Raw genomic sequence first — 21,297 nt, 5'->3', positions numbered from 1 at the left:
GTTCTGCGATATCATTTTTCGCATATCTGAGCCTCTCCAATGACTGAATATTTTGTCAATTCCACAGAACCAAAGGAGGGAGGGATCTTGGTTGTGGAAAATTCTGAAGTGATTGGACAGGCTGTGCTTTTTGAAGCCTTTCTTTATGTTATCGACATGTTCTCCTATCCTAATTGCTAAAGTGCGGGTCGTGCGTCCGATGTATTTTAATCCGCAAGGGCAAGTACACATGTATGTAACAAATCTAGTGTCGCAGGTGATGAATTTTTTAATCTCAAATTCCCGATTGTCCGCGGAGAAGAACTTGTGTTCAATCCTTTTCTTAAATCTGCTTGTCCTGCATGCTTTACATCTTCTGCACCTATAGAAGCCATTTTTTGCGAAAAACATTTGTGGTTTTTTTGGTGGGTCTGGAACATTTTTTGATAGGATATTCCGTAGTCCCGGGGCTCTTTTATAAATAAATTTTGGATTCTTTGGGAGGAGTGTTTTTAAAGTGTCATCCCTTAATAGGATGTGCCAATTTTTCTTTATGCATTTTTCAACCTCTTTGTATTGGGTGTTGAATCCCGTAATAAAAGCTAGTTCAAAGTTTGGGTTTTCTTTCTTCTTTTTCTTCTTATTCTTTAGGAGGTCTTCTCTCTTCAATTCGGATATTTTCTTTTGTGTGATTCTCAGGTCTTTCTCTTTGTATCCCTTTTCTCTGAATCTTTCTATTAATTTATCTGTCTGTGTATTGTAGTCTTTTAAATCTGTACAATTCCTTCTAATTCGGGTGAATTGCCCTTTTGGTATCGCTTGTATCCAAGCCGGGTGATGGCAACTCCTCTTAGAGATGTAGCCATTAGTATCCACCTTTTTAAAGAAGGTTCTGGTGTTTAAAGTGCCGTTGTGCTTAAAGATCTCCAAGTCGAGAAATTGCACTGTATTTTTGTCCATATTACCTGTAAATTTGATCTGATATTTGTTTTTATTCATTTTCTTGAAGAAATGTTCCAGGGATTCTTGCGATCCTTCCCACACAACCAAGATATCATCAAGATATCGGCGGTAATACTTCAGTTGTTGTGGAAGTTTTGAGTAGATATCCTCCTCTTCCCATTTGGCTAAAAATATATTTGCTACGCTGGGAGCATAACGTGCTCCCATAGCTACACCCTTTATTTGGTTATAGTACTCATTCTTATACCAAAAATGATGATTTGACATAGCCATATTCAGGCCTTCCAATAGGAAATCTCTTTGTGGTTCCTTTAAATTGGTGTATTTTTCTAAGGCCCATTTGATAGCCCTTGATGCATCCTTCTGTCTGATGTTCGTATATAATGATTCCACATCGATCGATGCCAATATTGTATTTTCGGTGATATTTATGTCCACTAGTGAGGTTAATGTTTCCTTGGTATCCTTTAAAAAGGATTTTCCAATAGCAGCTATAGGCTGAAAAAATGTATCCAAATATTCACCCATCCTAGCATATAAAGATTCTATGCCACTGATTATGGGTCTTCCCGGTGGCTGCTGTAGATTTTTATGAATCTTGGGGATTTGATATATCACCGGCATACGAGGGGCTTTAATATTCAGGTATTTTCCTTCTTTTTTGTTCAGGAGGCCCTTTTTCATCCCTTTATTAATCCACTGTATCATTTTGGCTTTCAATTTATTTGTAGGATTTCCAGGTAATTTAACATATGTATCTTCATCATTTACAATACGATCCAGTTCCTTGATATAATCTTCTTTTTTGAGAATCACTAGACCCCCTCCTTTATCAGCTGCTCTAATAATGATATTCTTCTTTTCTTCCAAACTTCTGATGGCTTCCCAAACTTCCTTTGTATTTTTAGTTGGCTTCCTTTTCATCATCTGTACCTCTTTTTGAACAATATTCCTGAACACTTGGATATATTGGTAGGTACTGGATTTAGGATTAAAAACTGATTTGTTCCGAAGTTGGGTATGTTGGTATTCTGTTTCTTCCTCTCCTCCTATCCCTTTCTTGTGTTGTTCCGCAAAAAATTTCTTAATATTAAGTTTTCGTGTAAACTTTTCTAGATCGATAAAAGTCTCAAAATGATCTAGAGATTTAGCAGGGGCAAATTTCAGTCCCTCTTGTAATATTTTCAATTCTGATGGTGTAAGTTCCACCCCTGCTAAATTGAATATCCCTTGCTCTAGACGTCCCTTTTCCGTTTTCTTTCTCCCTCCTCTACATCCTCTTTTTTTGCGTTTTCCCGCATGTTGGCCCAATAATTGTCTTTCCAAGACCTCTCTTCCCCCTGTTGCTTGAATTGTCCCGAGGGACCTGGCTTTTGTCCATCATTGGGATGAGGGTAGATATAGTGTTCTGAAGGTCCTGGTCTTTGGCCATCTGAGGGGTATGAGTAATGATGTTGGTTGTTCCTATATTCCTGATGGGAAGGGAGTCGTTCTCTCTCTCTATACATTCCCGAGGGTTCCTGTCTTAATCTGCCCGGCGGTTGATAATATTCTTGGTCATTTCTATATGTTGTCTGTCTTTCTCCTCCTCTTTGTTGTTGGTAATTGTTATAATTATCATATTGATAGTTATTTTTCTTATATCCTCTCCCTCTTCCCCGTCCTCTTCCTCTCCCTCTGCCTCTCCCTCTCACCGGCTTAAATTGGGGTTGTTGGAAGGTATGTTGGGGTGTATAGGGTGTAGAGTTGGAGTTCCTCCGTTCATAGTTATGATTTTCCCTTATTTTTGGGTGTTCCATATATCTAGGAGTAGAGAATTCTTCTCTATTCCTTAAGGGTGAGAATCTATTACTTGTGGGTATCAAGATGGTATTGGCAGTAGTGTCCCCCTCGTCATCTTCACAAATGATGGGAGTCATCTCTTCTCTCCTTATATTTCTATGTGGTGTTACCCTGAAGTCTTTCATAAGGTTGTATCTTACGTCCAGGCTATTAGGTTCCCTTTCTGGGGATGATTCCCTTGAATTAGTACCTATTACTTCTTGCCATTTGTAAACCACACCCTTTTTGTAATCTTCTATGTCACGTTGGTATTTCTTTATTTTTTTCCTTTTTATCTCAATGTCATATTGTGCGATATGTTTTTGCATCATTGTTATTTTATCTTTATATTCTTGGGTCTCGTTGAGTGGAGCTAGTTTTTCTTTAATTATTTGTATTTTTGATTCTATAATACTGAGTTTGGTTTTCCTCCTTTTAGTTAAGAGTTCCATTAGTTGTTTCTCTTTATTATTGAAAAATTTGAACCATTCCTCCATAGAGGTTTTGTCCTCTATTCCATCATTGGGATTGACATCCCATCTAAGGCGTCTGGGGGTAATATCTTCCTCTATGTACCTATCAAAGGTAGTGATATCCCACCAGGTTCTTATTTGTCTCTCCAAATTATATTGTAGCTGTTTAAAATTTTGGGACATATTAACCTCATTAATTGATCTTTGTTGGAAGATCTCACTAGAGTTATAGGTTCTTTCTTTTAATAAGTTAAATACATCCATTTTCTCAGTTGCTTTAGAGCCGGCTGCCATTCAATAGATACAGAGTATCTAAAATAGCAATAAAAAGAAAAGAGAAGGCGCCTGGCCCTTTAAATAAAAGATTGTTGAACCTGCTGCCCTTTTAATTGTAATAAAACAATAAATAGGTATATATCATAGGTAAAAAGGCGCTGGTAATCTTAATATATCACGTGTTATAAAAATTAATAGGTGATTTAAAGTGTAATATATGTGATTAAAAATTGCTACAAATATATATATGATCTACTATTGGTGCAATTAGCAAAGAAAAGTGCATACCAGTGCAATTTCAATTCAGAAGTGTTTGTGCTTCTCAAAGTAAATTAATCCACAAAGGTGTGGATCAGTGAACCAATAAATAGATATATAAAGAATTCCATACAAAAATCACATAAGAATATATAAAAATATAAATATATAAATGTGCTCCAAGTAGTGTTTAAAAATCCAGGCAATAGCATGCAATCAAAATTGTGCTTGGTGGATTCTTATTAATCCCTTCACAGTGCTCCAGGTGCTGGGATGTGACAACCGTCAATTAAGAAGTGCTTGTGCTTCTCAAAGTAAATTAATCCACAAAGGTGTGGATCAGTGAACCAATAAATAAATATATAAAGAATTCCATACAAAAATCACATAAGGATATATAAAAAAATCACATAAGAATATATAAAAAAGTATAAATATATAAATGTGCTCCAAGTAGTGTTTAAAAGTCCAAGCAATAGCATGCAATCAAAATTGTGCTTGGTGAATTCTTATTAATCCATTCACAGTGCTCCAGGTGCTGGGATGTGACAACCGTGGCCTCTTACCAGCTAGCAGCAGGTCACAAGGACCCCCAACGCCTGTGATCCCTTTATTGGGTGGATCAGACCTCTCCTCGATTGCTTGGATCTCTGGCTCCTATATTACTCGAGTTGGACCATGTAGTCCCCCCATACACATAAAGATATAGAAGAACAAATAGCCTCCAATAGTGAAATACTGTTTTATTCTCCAAAAAACATACACTATAAGGTGACAATTAGCCTCTTACTATTTGTTGTGCCCTCCTGGCACTGGGCAATTCGGCAGTACAAAATCGTTTTTTTGGGTCTTAGGAAGATATTCTCCGGGGATCTGCAGCACCCTGTATCTCCTTTCCCCCTTTCTTTGTATTGCAGCGGTGGATGTGTATCCCAGCCTCTGTTCCGAATGCCTCTGTGTGTTACTTCCGGGTTAGCATTGACCACAATGCATTTCGCTTAACGAGCGTCCTCAGGCAGTCTGTGCTGGCCCTGTCAGTCACATCTTAAGTATCGCTATCTCTATTATGATTGGCCGGTGTTTAATTTTGCTTTTGTAGCGCCATTCATTTATTTTTATTGACATTAAGTGCCGATCTGTATATTTAACAGGATGGTATCGATTTATTACGTGACCCTTTTATTTTATGTGTATTTGACATTTGCTGCAAATCGCCCGGGTATATTCCTATTCCCCGCATTATACAAACAGCAATTCACATCCAATAATTCTTAAAAACACATAATGTATTTCCCACAATTATAAAACTATTTATATCTAGTATTAAATCTTTATTAATAAAACATTATAAATAAAATTGAAACTAGACATTATAAAATAAAAAATAAAAAAATATATATCTTTAATTGACGCCATCTAGTGGTCATCTAATTTTTCCTACATTCTTTTTAGTGTAATTCGGGACTATAACTCCATCTAGTGGCCATATATAGGAACAATTATTTTTTATTTTATCATTCTTATGGACATAGATATTAATTTATAGGGACATATGCTTATTAAAAAGGTACAGTGTACATTATAAATTTTTTAAAATAATATTATCTATATAAAAATCCATAATTTGTAAAAAAAATATATATATAAAATGGATATATAAAATATAAATATGAGATATATTATCTAAAGGCAAGGGATATAATCAATTAAATTCCTAAAAATTATTTATAATGTACACTGTACCTTTTTAATAAGCATATGTCCCTATAAATTAATATCTATGTCCATAAGAATGATAAAATAAAAAATAATTGTTCCTATATATGGCCACTAGATGGAGTTATAGTCCCGAATTACACTAAAAAGAATGTAGGAAAAATTAGATGACCACTAGATGGCGTCAATTAAAGATATATATTTTTTTATTTTTTATTTTATAATGTCTAGTTTCAATTTTATTTATAATGTTTTATTAATAAAGATTTAATACTAGATATAAATAGTTTTATAATTGTGGGAAATACATTATGTGTTTTTAAGAATTATTGGATGTGAATTGCTGTTTGTATAATGCGGGGAATAGGAATATACCCGGGCGATTTGCAGCAAATGTCAAATACACATAAAATAAAAGGGTCACGTAATAAATCGATACCATCCTGTTAAATATACAGATCGGCACTTAATGTCAATAAAAATAAATGAATGGCGCTACAAAAGCAAAATTAAACACCGGCCAATCATAATAGAGATAGCGATACTTAAGATGTGACTGACAGGGCCAGCACAGACTGCCTGAGGACGCTCGTTAAGCGAAATGCATTGTGGTCAATGCTAACCCGGAAGTAACACACAGAGGCATTCGGAACAGAGGCTGGGATACACATCCACCGCTGCAATACAAAGAAAGGGGGAAAGGAGATACAGGGTGCTGCAGATCCCCGGAGAATATCTTCCTAAGACCCAAAAAAACGATTTTGTACTGCCGAATTGCCCAGTGCCAGGAGGGCACAACAAATAGTAAGAGGCTAATTGTCACCTTATAGTGTATGTTTTTTGGAGAATAAAACAGTATTTCACTATTGGAGGCTATTTGTTCTTCTATATCTTTATGTGTATGGGGGGACTACATGGTCCAACTCGAGTAATATAGGAGCCAGAGATCCAAGCAATCGAGGAGAGGTCTGATCCACCCAATAAAGGGATCACAGGCGTTGGGGGTCCTTGTGACCTGCTGCTAGCTGGTAAGAGGCCACGGTTGTCACATCCCAGCACCTGGAGCACTGTGAATGGATTAATAAGAATTCACCAAGCACAATTTTGATTGCATGCTATTGCTTGGACTTTTAAACACTACTTGGAGCACATTTATATATTTATACTTTTTTATATATTCTTATGTGATTTTTTTATATATCCTTATGTGATTTTTGTATGGAATTCTTTATATATTTATTTATTGGTTCACTGATCCACACCTTTGTGGATTAATTTACTTTGAGAAGCACAAGCACTTCTTAATTGACGGTTGTCACATCCCAGCACCTGGAGCACTGTGAAGGGATTAATAAGAATCCACCAAGCACAATTTTGATTGCATGCTATTGCCTGGATTTTTAAACACTACTTGGAGCACATTTATATATTTATATTTTTATATATTCTTATGTGATTTTTGTATGGAATTCTTTATATATCTATTTATTGGTTCACTGATCCACACCTTTGTGGATTAATTTACTTTGAGAAGCACAAACACTTCTGAATTGAAATTGCACTGGTATGCACTTTTCTTTGCTAATTGCACCAATAGTAGATCATATATATATTTGTAGCAATTTTTAATCACATATATTACACTTTAAATCACCTATTAATTTTTATAACACGTGATATATTAAGATTACCAGCGCCTTTTTACCTATGATATATACCTATTTATTGTTTTATTACAATTAAAAGGGCAGCAGGTTCAACAATCTTTTATTTAAAGGGCCAGGCGCCTTCTCTTTTCTTTTTATTGCTATTTTAGATACTCTGTATCTATTGAATGGCAGCCGGCTCTAAAGCAACTGAGAAAATGGATGTATTTAACTTATTAAAAGAAAGAACCTATAACTCTAGTGAGATCTTCCAACAAAGATCAATTAATGAGGTTAATATGTCCCAAAATTTTAAACAGCTACAATATAATTTGGAGAGACAAATAAGAACCTGGTGGGATATCACTACCTTTGATAGGTACATAGAGGAAGATATTACCCCCAGACGCCTTAGATGGGATGTCAATCCCAATGATGGAATAGAGGACAAAACCTCTATGGAGGAATGGTTCAAATTTTTCAATAATAAAGAGAAACAACTAATGGAACTCTTAACTAAAAGGAGGAAAACCAAACTCAGTATTATAGAATCAAAAATACAAATAATTAAAGAAAAACTAGCTCCACTCAACGAGACCCAAGAATATAAAGATAAAATAACAATGATGCAAAAACATATCGCACAATATGACATTGAGATAAAAAGGAAAAAAATAAAGAAATACCAACGTGACATAGAAGATTACAAAAAGGGTGTGGTTTACAAATGGCAAGAAGTAATAGGTACTAATTCAAGGGAATCATCCCCAGAAAGGGAACCTAATAGCCTGGACGTAAGATACAACCTTATGAAAGACTTCAGGGTAACACCACATAGAAATATAAGGAGAGAAGAGATGACTCCCATCATTTGTGAAGATGACGAGGGGGACACTACTGCCAATACCATCTTGATACCCACAAGTAATAGATTCTCACCCTTAAGGAATAGAGAAGAATTCTCTACTCCTAGATATATGGAACACCCAAAAATAAGGGAAAATCATAACTATGAACGGAGGAACTCCAACTCTACACCCTATACACCCCAACATACCTTCCAACAACCCCAATTTAAGCCGGTGAGAGGGAGAGGCAGAGGGAGAGGAAGAGGACGGGGAAGAGGGAGAGGATATAAGAAAAATAACTATCAATATGATAATTATAACAATTACCAACAACAAAGAGGAGGAGAAAGACAGACAACATATAGAAATGACCAAGAATATTATCAACCGCCGGGCAGATTAAGACAGGAACCCTCGGGAATGTATAGAGAGAGAGAACGACTCCCTTCCCATCAGGAATATAGGAACAACCAACATCATTACTCATACCCCTCAGATGGCCAAAGACCAGGACCTTCAGAACACTATATCTACCCTCATCCCAATGATGGACAAAAGCCAGGTCCCTCGGGACAATTCAAGCAACAGGGGGAAGAGAGGTCTTGGAAAGACAATTATTGGGCCAACATGCGGGAAAACGCAAAAAAAGAGGATGTAGAGGAGGGAGAAAGAAAACGGAAAAGGGACGTCTAGAGCAAGGGATATTCAATTTAGCAGGGGTGGAACTTACACCATCAGAATTGAAAATATTACAAGAGGGACTGAAATTTGCCCCTGCTAAATCTCTAGATCATTTTGAGACTTTTATCGATCTAGAAAAGTTTACACGAAAACTTAATATTAAGAAATTTTTTGCGGAACAACACAAGAAAGGGATAGGAGGAGAGGAAGAAACAGAATACCAACATACCCAACTTCGGAACAAATCAGTTTTTAATCCTAAATCCAGTACCTACCAATATATCCAAGTGTTCAGGAATATTGTTCAAAAAGAGGTACAGATGATGAAAAGGAAGCCAACTAAAAATACAAAGGAAGTTTGGGAAGCCATCAGAAGTTTGGAAGAAAAGAAGAATATCATTATTAGAGCAGCTGATAAAGGAGGGGGTCTAGTGATTCTCAAAAAAGAAGATTATATCAAGGAACTGGATCGTATTGTAAATGATGAAGATACATATGTTAAATTACCTGGAAATCCTACAAATAAATTGAAAGCCAAAATGATACAGTGGATTAATAAAGGGATGAAAAAGGGCCTCCTGAACAAAAAAGAAGGAAAATACCTGAATATTAAAGCCCCTCGTATGCCGGTGATATATCAAATCCCCAAGATTCATAAAAATCTACAGCAGCCACCGGGAAGACCCATAATCAGTGGCATAGAATCTTTATATGCTAGGATGGGTGAATATTTGGATACATTTTTTCAGCCTATAGCTGCTATTGGAAAATCCTTTTTAAAGGATACCAAGGAAACATTAACCTCACTAGTGGACATAAATATCACCGAAAATACAATATTGGCATCGATCGATGTGGAATCATTATATACGAACATCAGACAGAAGGATGCATCAAGGGCTATCAAATGGGCCTTAGAAAAATACACCAATTTAAAGGAACCACAAAGAGATTTCCTATTGGAAGGCCTGAATATGGCTATGTCAAATCATCATTTTTGGTATAAGAATGAGTACTATAACCAAATAAAGGGTGTAGCTATGGGAGCACGTTATGCTCCCAGCGTAGCAAATATATTTTTAGCCAAATGGGAAGAGGAGGATATCTACTCAAAACTTCCACAACAACTGAAGTATTACCGCCGATATCTTGATGATATCTTGGTTGTGTGGGAAGGATCGCAAGAATCCCTGGAACATTTCTTCAAGAAAATGAATAAAAACAAATATCAGATCAAATTTACAGGTAATATGGACAAAAATACAGTGCAATTTCTCGACTTGGAGATCTTTAAGCACAACGGCACTTTAAACACCAGAACCTTCTTTAAAAAGGTGGATACTAATGGCTACATCTCTAAGAGGAGTTGCCATCACCCGGCTTGGATACAAGCGATACCAAAAGGGCAATTCACCCGAATTAGAAGGAATTGTACAGATTTAAAAGACTACAATACACAGACAGATAAATTAATAGAAAGATTCAGAGAAAAGGGATACAAAGAGAAAGACCTGAGAATCACACAAAAGAAAATATCCGAATTGAAGAGAGAAGACCTCCTAAAGAATAAGAAGAAAAAGAAGAAAGAAAACCCAAACTTTGAACTAGCTTTTATTACGGGATTCAACACCCAATACAAAGAGGTTGAAAAATGCATAAAGAAAAATTGGCACATCCTATTAAGGGATGACACTTTAAAAACACTCCTCCCAAAGAATCCAAAATTTATTTATAAAAGAGCCCCGGGACTACGGAATATCCTATCAAAAAATGTTCCAGACCCACCAAAAAAACCACAAATGTTTTTCGCAAAAAATGGCTTCTATAGGTGCAGAAGATGTAAAGCATGCAGGACAAGCAGATTTAAGAAAAGGATTGAACACAAGTTCTTCTCCGCGGACAATCGGGAATTTGAGATTAAAAAATTCATCACCTGCGACACTAGATTTGTTACATACATGTGTACTTGCCCTTGCGGATTAAAATACATCGGACGCACGACCCGCACTTTAGCAATTAGGATAGGAGAACATGTCGATAACATAAAGAAAGGCTTCAAAAAGCACAGCCTGTCCAATCACTTCAGAATTTTCCACAACCAAGATCCCTCCCTCCTTTGGTTCTGTGGAATTGACAAAATATTCAGTCATTGGAGAGGCTCAGATATGCGAAAAATGATATCGCAGAACGAAACCGCATGGATCCATAGACTAAAAACATTAAAACCCATGGGGTTAAATGCAGACATAGACCTTAATTGCTTTTTAAATAATTTTTAGGAATTTAATTGATTATATCCCTTGCCTTTAGATAATATATCTCATATTTATATTTTATATATCCATTTTATATATATATTTTTTTTACAAATTATGGATTTTTATATAGATAATATTATTTTAAAAAATTTATAATGTACACTGTACCTTTTTAATAAGCATATGTCCCTATAAATTAATATCTATGTCCATAAGAATGATAAAATAAAAAATAATTGTTCCTATATATGGCCACTAGATGGAGTTATAGTCCCGAATTACACTAAAAAGAATGTAGGAAAAATTAGATGACCACTAGATGGCGTCAATTAAAGATATATATTTTTTTATTTTTTATTTTATAATGTCTAGTTTCAATTTTATTTATAATGTTTTATTAATAAAGATTTAATACTAGATATAAATAGTTTTATAATTGTGGGAAATACATTATGTGTTTTTAAGAATTATTGGATGTGAATTGCTGTTTGTATAATGCGGGGAATAGGAATATACCCGGGCGATTTGCAGCAAATGTCAAATACACATAAAATAAAAGGGTCACGTAATAAATCGATACCATCCTGTTAAATATACAGATCGGCACTTAATGTCAATAAAAATAAATGAATGGCGCTACAAAAGCAAAATTAAACACCGGCCAATCATAATAGAGATAGCGATACTTAAGATGTGACTGACAGGGCCAGCACAGACTGCCTGAGGACGCTCGTTAAGCGAAATGCATTGTGGTCAATGCTAACCCGGAAGTAACACACAGAGGCATTCGGAACAGAGGCTGGGATACACATCCACCGCTGCAATACAAAGAAAGGGGGAAAGGAGATACAGGGTGCTGCAGATCCCCGGAGAATATCTTCCTAAGACCCAAAAAAACGATTTTGTACTGCCGAATTGCCCAGTGCCAGGAGGGCACAACAAATAGTAAGAGGCTAATTGTCACCTTATAGTGTATGTTTTTTGGAGAATAAAACAGTATTTCACTATTGGAGGCTATTTGTTCTTCTATATCTTTATGTGTATGGGGGGACTACATGGTCCAACTCGAGTAATATAGGAGCCAGAGATCCAAGCAATCGAGGAGAGGTCTGATCCACCCAATAAAGGGATCACAGGCGTTGGGGGTCCTTGTGACCTGCTGCTAGCTGGTAAGAGGCCACGGTTGTCACATCCCAGCACCTGGAGCACTGTGAATGGATTAATAAGAATTCACCAAGCACAATTTTGATTGCATGCTATTGCTTGGACTTTTAAACACTACTTGGAGCACATTTATATATTTATACTTTTTTATATATTCTTATGTGATTTTTTTATATATCCTTATGTGATTTTTGTATGGAATTCTTTATATATTTATTTATTGGTTCACTGATCCACACCTTTGTGGATTAATTTACTTTGAGAAGCACAAGCACTTCTTAATTGACGGTTGTCACATCCCAGCACCTGGAGCACTGTGAAGGGATTAATAAGAATCCACCAAGCACAATTTTGATTGCATGCTATTGCCTGGATTTTTAAACACTACTTGGAGCACATTTATATATTTATATTTTTATATATTCTTATGTGATTTTTGTATGGAATTCTTTATATATCTATTTATTGGTTCACTGATCCACACCTTTGTGGATTAATTTACTTTGAGAAGCACAAACACTTCTGAATTGAAATTGCACTGGTATGCACTTTTCTTTGCTAATTGCACCAATAGTAGATCATATATATATTTGTAGCAATTTTTAATCACATATATTACACTTTAAATCACCTATTAATTTTTATAACACGTGATATATTAAGATTACCAGCGCCTTTTTACCTATGATATATACCTATTTATTGTTTTATTACAATTAAAAGGGCAGCAGGTTCAACAATCTTTTATTTAAAGGGCCAGGCGCCTTCTCTTTTCTTTTTATTATTATCATATATGTTATATCTACACCCTGTATATACACACTGCACTATATACATCATATATGTTATATCTACACCCCGTATATACACACTACACTATATACATCATATATGTTATATCTACACCCCGTATATACACACTGCACTATATACATCATATATGTTATATCTACATCCCATGTATACACACTACACTATATACATCATATATGTTATATCTACACACCATATATACACACTACACTATATACATCATATATGTTATATCTACACCCTGTATATACACACTGCACTATATACATCATATATGTTATATCTACACCCCGTATATACACACTACACTATATACATCATATATGTTATATCTACACCCCGTATATACACACTGCACTATATACATCATATATGTTATATGTACACACCGTATATACACACTGCACTATATACATCATATATGTTATATCTACACCCCGTATATACACACTGCACTATATACATCATATATGTTATATCTACACCCCGTATATACACACTGCACTATATACATCATATATGTTATATCTACATCCCGTATATACACACTACACTATATACATCATATATGTTATATCTACATCCCGTATATACACACTGCACTATATACATCATATATGTTATATCTACATCCCGTATATACACACTGCACTATATACATCATATATGTTATATCTACATCCCGTATATACACACTACACTATATACATCATATATGTTATATCTACACCCCGTATATACACACTGCACTATATACATCATATATGTTATATCTACACCCCGTATATACACACTACACTATATATATCATATATGTTATATCTATACCCCATATATACACACTACACTATATACATCATATGTTATATCTACACCCCTTATATACACACTACACTATATACATCATATACGTTATATCTACACACCTTATATACACACTACACTATATACATCATATATGTTATATCTACACACCGTATATACACTCTACATTATATACATCATATATGTTATATCTACACCCCGTATATACACACTGCACTATATACATCATATATGTTATATATACACACCATATATACACACTACACTATATACCTCATATATGTTATATCTACACCCCGTATATACACACTGCACTATATACATCATATATGTTATATCTACATCCCATGTATACACACTACACTATATACATCATATATGTTATATCTACACACCATATATACACACTACACTATATACATCATATATGTTATATCTACACCCTGTATATACACACTGCACTATATACATCATATATGTTATATCTACACCCCGTATATACACACTACACTATATACATCATATATGTTATATCTACACCCCGTATATACACACTGCACTATATACATCATATATGTTATATCTACATCCCATGTATACACACTACACTATATACATCATATATGTTATATCTACACACCATATATACACACTACACTATATACATCATATATGTTATATCTACACCCTGTATATACACACTGCACTATATACATCATATATGTTATATCTACACCCCGTATATACACACTACACTATATACATCATATATGTTATATCTACACCCCGTATATACACACTGCACTATATACATCATATATGTTATATGTACACACCGTATATACACACTGCACTATATACATCATATATGTTATATCTACACCCCGTATATACACACTGCACTATATACATCATATATGTTATATCTACACCCCGTATATACACACTGCACTATATACATCATATATGTTATATCTACATCCCGTATATACACACTACACTATATACATCATATATGTTATATCTACATCCCGTATATACACACTGCACTATATACATCATATATGTTATATCTACATCCCGTATATACACACTACACTATATACATCATATATGTTATATCTACACCCCGTATATACACACTATATACATCATATATTGTATATCATATCTACACACCCTATATACACTCTGCATACAGTACAAATACTTATTACACTGTAAATATACGGCTCTATGTGCAAACTTCTGTATGTAGTAAAATGTGCACACCACATGGTATATACACCGTACACTATAGATATACTTTATAAGGGAATGTGTTGGGGCCGAAAACAACTAATCAATTATGAAAATAATTTTCAGAATCGATTAGTTGGCCTGCATACAGAATGCATTATTTGTTTACATATCAGAAAATACAGTGCAGCACACATACAGCTCAGTACACCATCCATACATGTCAGTATACACAGTGCAGCACACATACAGTTCAGTACACCCTCCATACATGTCAGTAAGTGCCTGAGAACTTGTGAATGTATGAGAAGCAATGCCTCATGGGACATGTAGTCCTGGGCAGGAGAAGGAAGTGAGTGGTTCTAAAGGCAGAAGTTTTTTACCTTGTTATAGGGGCGCTCTATACTATACTTTGCAGCTTGCTATTGGGGCACTCTGAAGGTAGGAGGAGCCAGACGTGTCAGTGGGGACCCCAGAAGAGGAGGATTGGGGCTGCTCTGTGCAAAACCATTACACAGAGAAGGTAAGTATAACATGTTTGTTGTTTAAAAAAAAAATCACTTGAAAGACTCTGTGCAGGGAAGATCAGCATCTGACCCCAGAGAAGGTGGAGGCTGATAGACTGGAGGTGATAGAAGGCATTACAATTACATTTAAAGTAAACTTTTACCAGTATTGTGCATTATATTTAAATGATCATATCCATGAAAATAAGTCTCAGCTTTTAGTACAACTTTATTATAAAAGATTTATATCTCCCTTCCACCCTTCATATAGCTTCATATCTGACTCCTAGGTAAAATGCCCATATATCCTACTTCTGGGTGTATTTATATATATATATAATGTTATTACTTTCACTGTTTCACAGTATAAATGAACCCCTTATAGTAGCGATTATCTGCTTTTTGTTCTATAAAGGGCTAATTTCAGGTTTTTTAACCCCATTATGACAGGAGATACAAAAAAAAAAAAAGCATGCTGCTGCTACTAAATGCCTTAGGCCTGGGTCACTCCTATGCATTTATTGGTGCTTTTTGCAGAAACGTACTACAGTTCATTTAACATGGTCTCCTATGGGACACGTTCACATCTATGCTTTTTTCAGCCGCAGCGTATTTGGAAAGGGTCAAGGACTTTTTTCAACGCAAAACTGTGCTTTTTTTTGGTTCAATAGACTTTAGTGGAGAAGCTGCAGAAAATCATGTAGTGCGTTTTTGCCACGATTCACGTTTTTTAATCTGCCCAACAACAAATTGGCCAAAAAAAGCATTAAAAACTCAAATCGCCGCAAAATCGCATGTGCAAAAAGCACTGCAGAAACGGATCAAAAGCAAAATGCATAGGTGTGAATCAAACCTTAGCTGACCATACATGTATCCATTTTAAGATTAAAATATTCATACGAAAAATCATTGTACATTCACTGAATGAAAGAATGTCTTTTGAAAAATTTCACTTGCTTTTAACATTCAGTTTTAAAAAGAATGTAATTTCTGAAAGAAAAACCACTCACACTGTCTGATAATTCCTTTGACCAAGAAGTTTTCTATTCTGCTCCTTCCAATTTTCCCATCACTGTGGTTGAAAACGAACATCAATTTGACCCCACTAACGAATTAGAAAATAAAACGAACGTTCTTTAAATGAAAATTTTTTTGAAGGAAGACATTGTTTCTGTATGATCAGCATAAGTCACAGGAGGTGCAGGGAGCTTTTATCAATCCACCGGCCTATGACAAGGGAGTCTGTCATACATAATATATCACAGTTCTGACTGAAAATCGATAAAGCAGTCTTTCTTTTTTTTTTTTCTTTAAATAAAAAATTTGATCTCTGAGTCTGATGATATTTACCAGATCCAACCTCTAATACAGTATATCTCTTCTGTCTGTTATTCTCAGAGTGGAGTAGAGATTTTGCTCCCTAACCATATACAGGCATTCCCCGTTTTACGTACACTCGCGAGTTCGGACATACCCCGAGAGGGTACGTAAAGTGCCTCGCAAGTACGGACATTCCGAAATTCCCGTGCCGCGTAGCCCACGCAGCCGCAGTATACCCTGGAAGAGGCGGAGTTGCGAGAGGCCAGGTTCCTGCCCAGAGTACAGTAGCCAGCCACGAGTTACCAGCCCACAGACAGCTTGGAGTTGATCACCAGCCAGCTGTGAGTTGCCTGCCAGCCATCCCACAGTTGCAGCCTGGAGTAGCCAGGCCTGAGTTGCCGCTAGCCAGGCCCGAGTTGCCGCCAGCCAGCCCGGAGTTGCCAGCCTACAGCCAGCTTGCAGTTGACCACCAGCCAGCCCCGAGTTGCCAGCCCACAGCCAGCTCAGAGTTGCCTGCCAGCCATTATTAAATTGTATGAAGAAGGTGTACCTCAAGCTGAAATAGGCCGAAGACTAGGCTTCACTCGGACTACAGTTAACACCATCATGAAAAACAGAGAAAAAATTCTTGCAGAAATTAAGAGTGCTACACCTGTTAACACAGAAACAATTTGAAAAAGAAATAGCATTGTTGCAGACATGGAGAGACTCTTAACACTTTGGATAGAAAATCGGACTACACGCCATGTTCCTGTCAACCAGGCAATTATACAAAGTAAAGCCTTAACCCTATTCAATGACTTGAAGGCTAAGAAAGGTGAGGCAGCAAAGGATGCAGAATTTTTTGCAAGCCATTGATGGTTTTATAGGTTCAAGAAGAGGTCTAACCTACATAACATTAAAATACAAGGAGAGGCAGCTGCTGCAGATACTCAGATTATGTCAAAATTATTCAAGATGGAGGCTAATCCATGGATAAAATTTTTAATGTGGATGAGACTGGGCTATTTTTGAAGAAGATGCCTGCAAGAACCTTCATCGCAAGACAGGAAAAATCAATGCCAGGCTACAAGCCAGCTAAAGATAGAATAACACTTCTGTTAGGTGGCAATGCTTCTGGTACCTTAAAGCTAAAGCCTTTGCTAATTTACCGATGGCAAAATCCGAGAGCTTTGAAGAACTACGTTAAAACTAGACTTCCAGTGCACTGGAGAGCTAACAAAAAAGCATAGGTAACTGCAACCATTTTTGAAGATTGGTTTGACACCTGTTTTGTTCCAGAGGTGAAAGCCTATTGCAAGGACAACAGTGTCCCTTTCCACATTTTGCTGCTTGTCGTTAATGCCCCTGGACACCCTCGAAAGCTCGATGAGCTGAACCCTAACATTCGAGTGCAATTCCTACCACCAAATGCCACCTCACTACTACAGCCAATGGATCAATGTGTCATAGCCGCCTTCAAGTTGAACTACTTGAAAAGAACATTCAGTAAATGTGTTGCAGCAATAGACAAAGAAGAAGGTGATGACACTGGCAGGGAAGGGATTAACTTTATTGGTCATAAGGGGAAAACAGACAGGTGGTCCGTTTTCATCCGATCTCCCATAGAAGAGAGCGGGGCTCTGCAAGGTCGGCCTCCGCACAGAGAGTGGAGATGGCGCTGTCATCCTCCTGCTTTGCGGGAGATCGGCGGGTCGATCCCCCTGAGCAAAACGGAGTCCGTGGGGTGGAAAGCCCATGTAGAAGGACCCTAAAACTCCAATCACGTGCTGATAAGAATCATGTTTTCTTTAATATTACTTGTACATTATTGGGTATTCAGAGAGATCACAGTTTCATCTTATTTATTACCATTAAAGTATAACTAAAGACAACGATTTCATTTAGTTTTGGATAGAGTGGAAGTGGATTAGAATCCCTGTCAGGTTTTAATTGCTGTTTATGGGCTCTGTTAGGGAGATTCACTCTCTGTAGTTGTTCAGATGACAACTATGAACCAAGAGTGAAAGAAAACCCCCAGATTTTGGGTTGTCATCAGAACAGGAATGGAGAATAAATCTTCCAATGAGAACAATAGATCAGATAATGGACAAATATGTTTGATGTAAATACATAATTCTAAATATAAGTACCTGTTCGATTTACTTCTTTGTAAAGTATAATTGTAATAGGTGATGTCACATGTCGCTTCCTATACCATTCACATTCATTTATCCATTACATACATTTCATTTGTCACACCTTCACACTGATGACTGTATGAGGAAAAGGAATTGGTTTTGTGCTTTTTTTTTATCCTTTTCACTGTACGGTTGGCTAGGATCATCCTAATTTACACGGATCTATCCCAGGGAAGTAACCATTTTTATATAAACTTCATATAAAACTGATCAGAAGATGTGGCCTCCTGTACAACCAGCAGAATGTTATTTTCTCTTTCTCTCTCTTAGTGCGTCCAGAGGTGAAGGTGTGGGGTCATCGTCAGTCGGATGATGTGACCAGACTTCAGTGCCTGGTGTACGGGTTTCATCCCCGACCTGTGGATGTGAAGTGGGTGAGGAATGGGGAGGACCATATTCCTTCAGATGAAATGAGTCCAATTCTTCCCCATCCTGATGGCACCTATCAGATCAGAGTCAGTGTGGAAGTGCCAACCAAGGAGGGAGACACTTACTCCTGTCATGTGGAGCACAGCAGTCTGGGGGATGAGACTCTCCATGTGATATGGGGTGAGTGATATTTACAGAGAATACATGAAACCTGGAAGAGGGGGAAAGAGTGCAACTGGAAAGGGTTTTTCTTTTTCCATGTAACATCAATTTTCTATGGGATTCTAATATTGAAATAGAAGAAAATTGTATCTCCACACACAGCAGTTCCACACCCTTTCCAGTACTACTTGCAGAAATAACATTTTCTATCCTTGAGTGCACTAACTCATAGCAACCAATCAGAATCCATCTTATAATAGTGTGACTTTAGCAAAGTATATTTTGATTGGTTGCTATGAGTTACTGCACTTGAAGCAAAACTGTAGTCAATTTCTTAAAAGTACAAATTGGAAGGTTTTATATTGCAGATAAGATGTGGTGTCTTCATGACACCAAGCTTTGCAGTGGAATAACTTCCTTACAGGATGTCTCCAACTTACAAGCCAACCTCAATGTACTGTTTTATTGGGCAACTATGTGGCAAATGAGGTTTAATATTGATAAATGTAAAGTTATGCACTTGGGGGCTAAGAATATGCATGCATCATACATACTAGGGGTGGGGGGTGGGGGTAGAACTGGGGGAATCCATAGCCGAGGATTTGGGTGTTCTGGTAGATCCTAAGCTTAATAATAGCATGCAATGCCAAGCTTCGGTTTCCAAAGCAAGCAAAGTCCTTTCTTGTATTAACAGAGGCATGGACTCCAGTGAGGGAGATATAATTTTGCCCCTGTACAAATCATTAGTAAGACCTCATCTAGAATATGCAGTTCAGTTTGGGCACCAGTTCTCAAAAAGGATATCAGGGAACTGGAGAAAGTGCAGAGAAGGGCAACCAAACTGATAAGAGGCATGGAGGAGATCAGCAATGAGAAAAGATTAGAGGAACTGAATTTATTCTCTCTTGAGAAGAGGAGATTAAAGGGGGTATGATCAACATGTATAAATACATAAGGGGTCCATATAGTGAATTTGGTGTTGAGTTATTCACTTTAAGGTCACCACAGAGGACAAGGGGGCACTCTTTATGTCTAGAGGAAAAGAGATTTCATCTCCAAATACGGAAAGGATTCTTCACCGTAAGCTGTGAAAACGTGGAATAGACTCCCTCCAGAGGTGGTTCTGGCCAGCTCAGTAAATTGCTTTAAAAAAGGCCTGGATTATTTCCTGGGTGTATATAATATAACTGGGTACTAATATTTATAGGTAAAGTTGATCCAGGGAATATCTGATTGCCTCTGGGGGATTAGGAAAGATTTTTTACCCCCTGCTGTAGCAAATTGGATCATGCTTTGCTGGGTTTTTTCGCTTTCCTCTGGATCAACTGTAGGTGTGGGATTGTGTACAGTTGTGTTCAAAATTATTCAACCTTCACTGAAATTGATTGTTTTGGCCAGTTTGACATTGATTTTGATCATTCAGTCATCCTGCTTACAATTAAATCAGAGGCACGTGTAGGTCAGACAAATATAACATAACATTTATAATGAAATAACCACAAATATCTTTTCTGTGCTCACATCATTATCAGTTTTATTCAACCCCCATGTGACATTCAATCTTAGTACTTAGTACAACATCCTTTTACAGTTATAACAGCTTTTAAACGTGAAGCATAGCTTGACACAAGTGTCTTGCAGCGATCTACGGGTATCTTCACCCATTCTTCATGGGCAAAAGCCTCCAGTTCAGTCACATTCTTAGGCTTGTGCACTGCAACTGCTTTCTTTAAGTCCCACCAGAGGTTCTCAATCGGATTTAAGTCTGGTGACTGTGATGGCCACTCCAAAATGTTCCAG

General features: G+C 36.6%; 1 protein-coding gene across 3 annotated transcripts in view; it reads left to right on the top strand.

Annotated features, from left to right (window-relative positions):
- LOC309560897 (class I histocompatibility antigen, F10 alpha chain-like) overlaps positions 1-21,297 on the top strand; it is a 401,810-nt gene that overhangs the window by 350,725 nt on the left and 29,788 nt on the right. For all 3 annotated transcript variants that reach the window (XM_082264587.1, XM_082264585.1, XM_082264586.1), the window contains exon 4: positions 19,237-19,515. In XM_082264587.1, the coding sequence (XP_082120713.1) occupies positions 19,237-19,515 (279 nt within the window). The remainder of the gene's footprint in view (positions 1-19,236; positions 19,516-21,297) is intronic.

This window comes from Pelophylax lessonae (genome assembly GCF_965119305.1).
Source record: "Pelophylax lessonae genome assembly, chromosome: 7".
NCBI classification, from domain to species: domain Eukaryota; kingdom Metazoa; phylum Chordata; class Amphibia; order Anura; family Ranidae; genus Pelophylax; species Pelophylax lessonae.
This window is presented reverse-complemented; position numbering and strand designations above follow the sequence as displayed.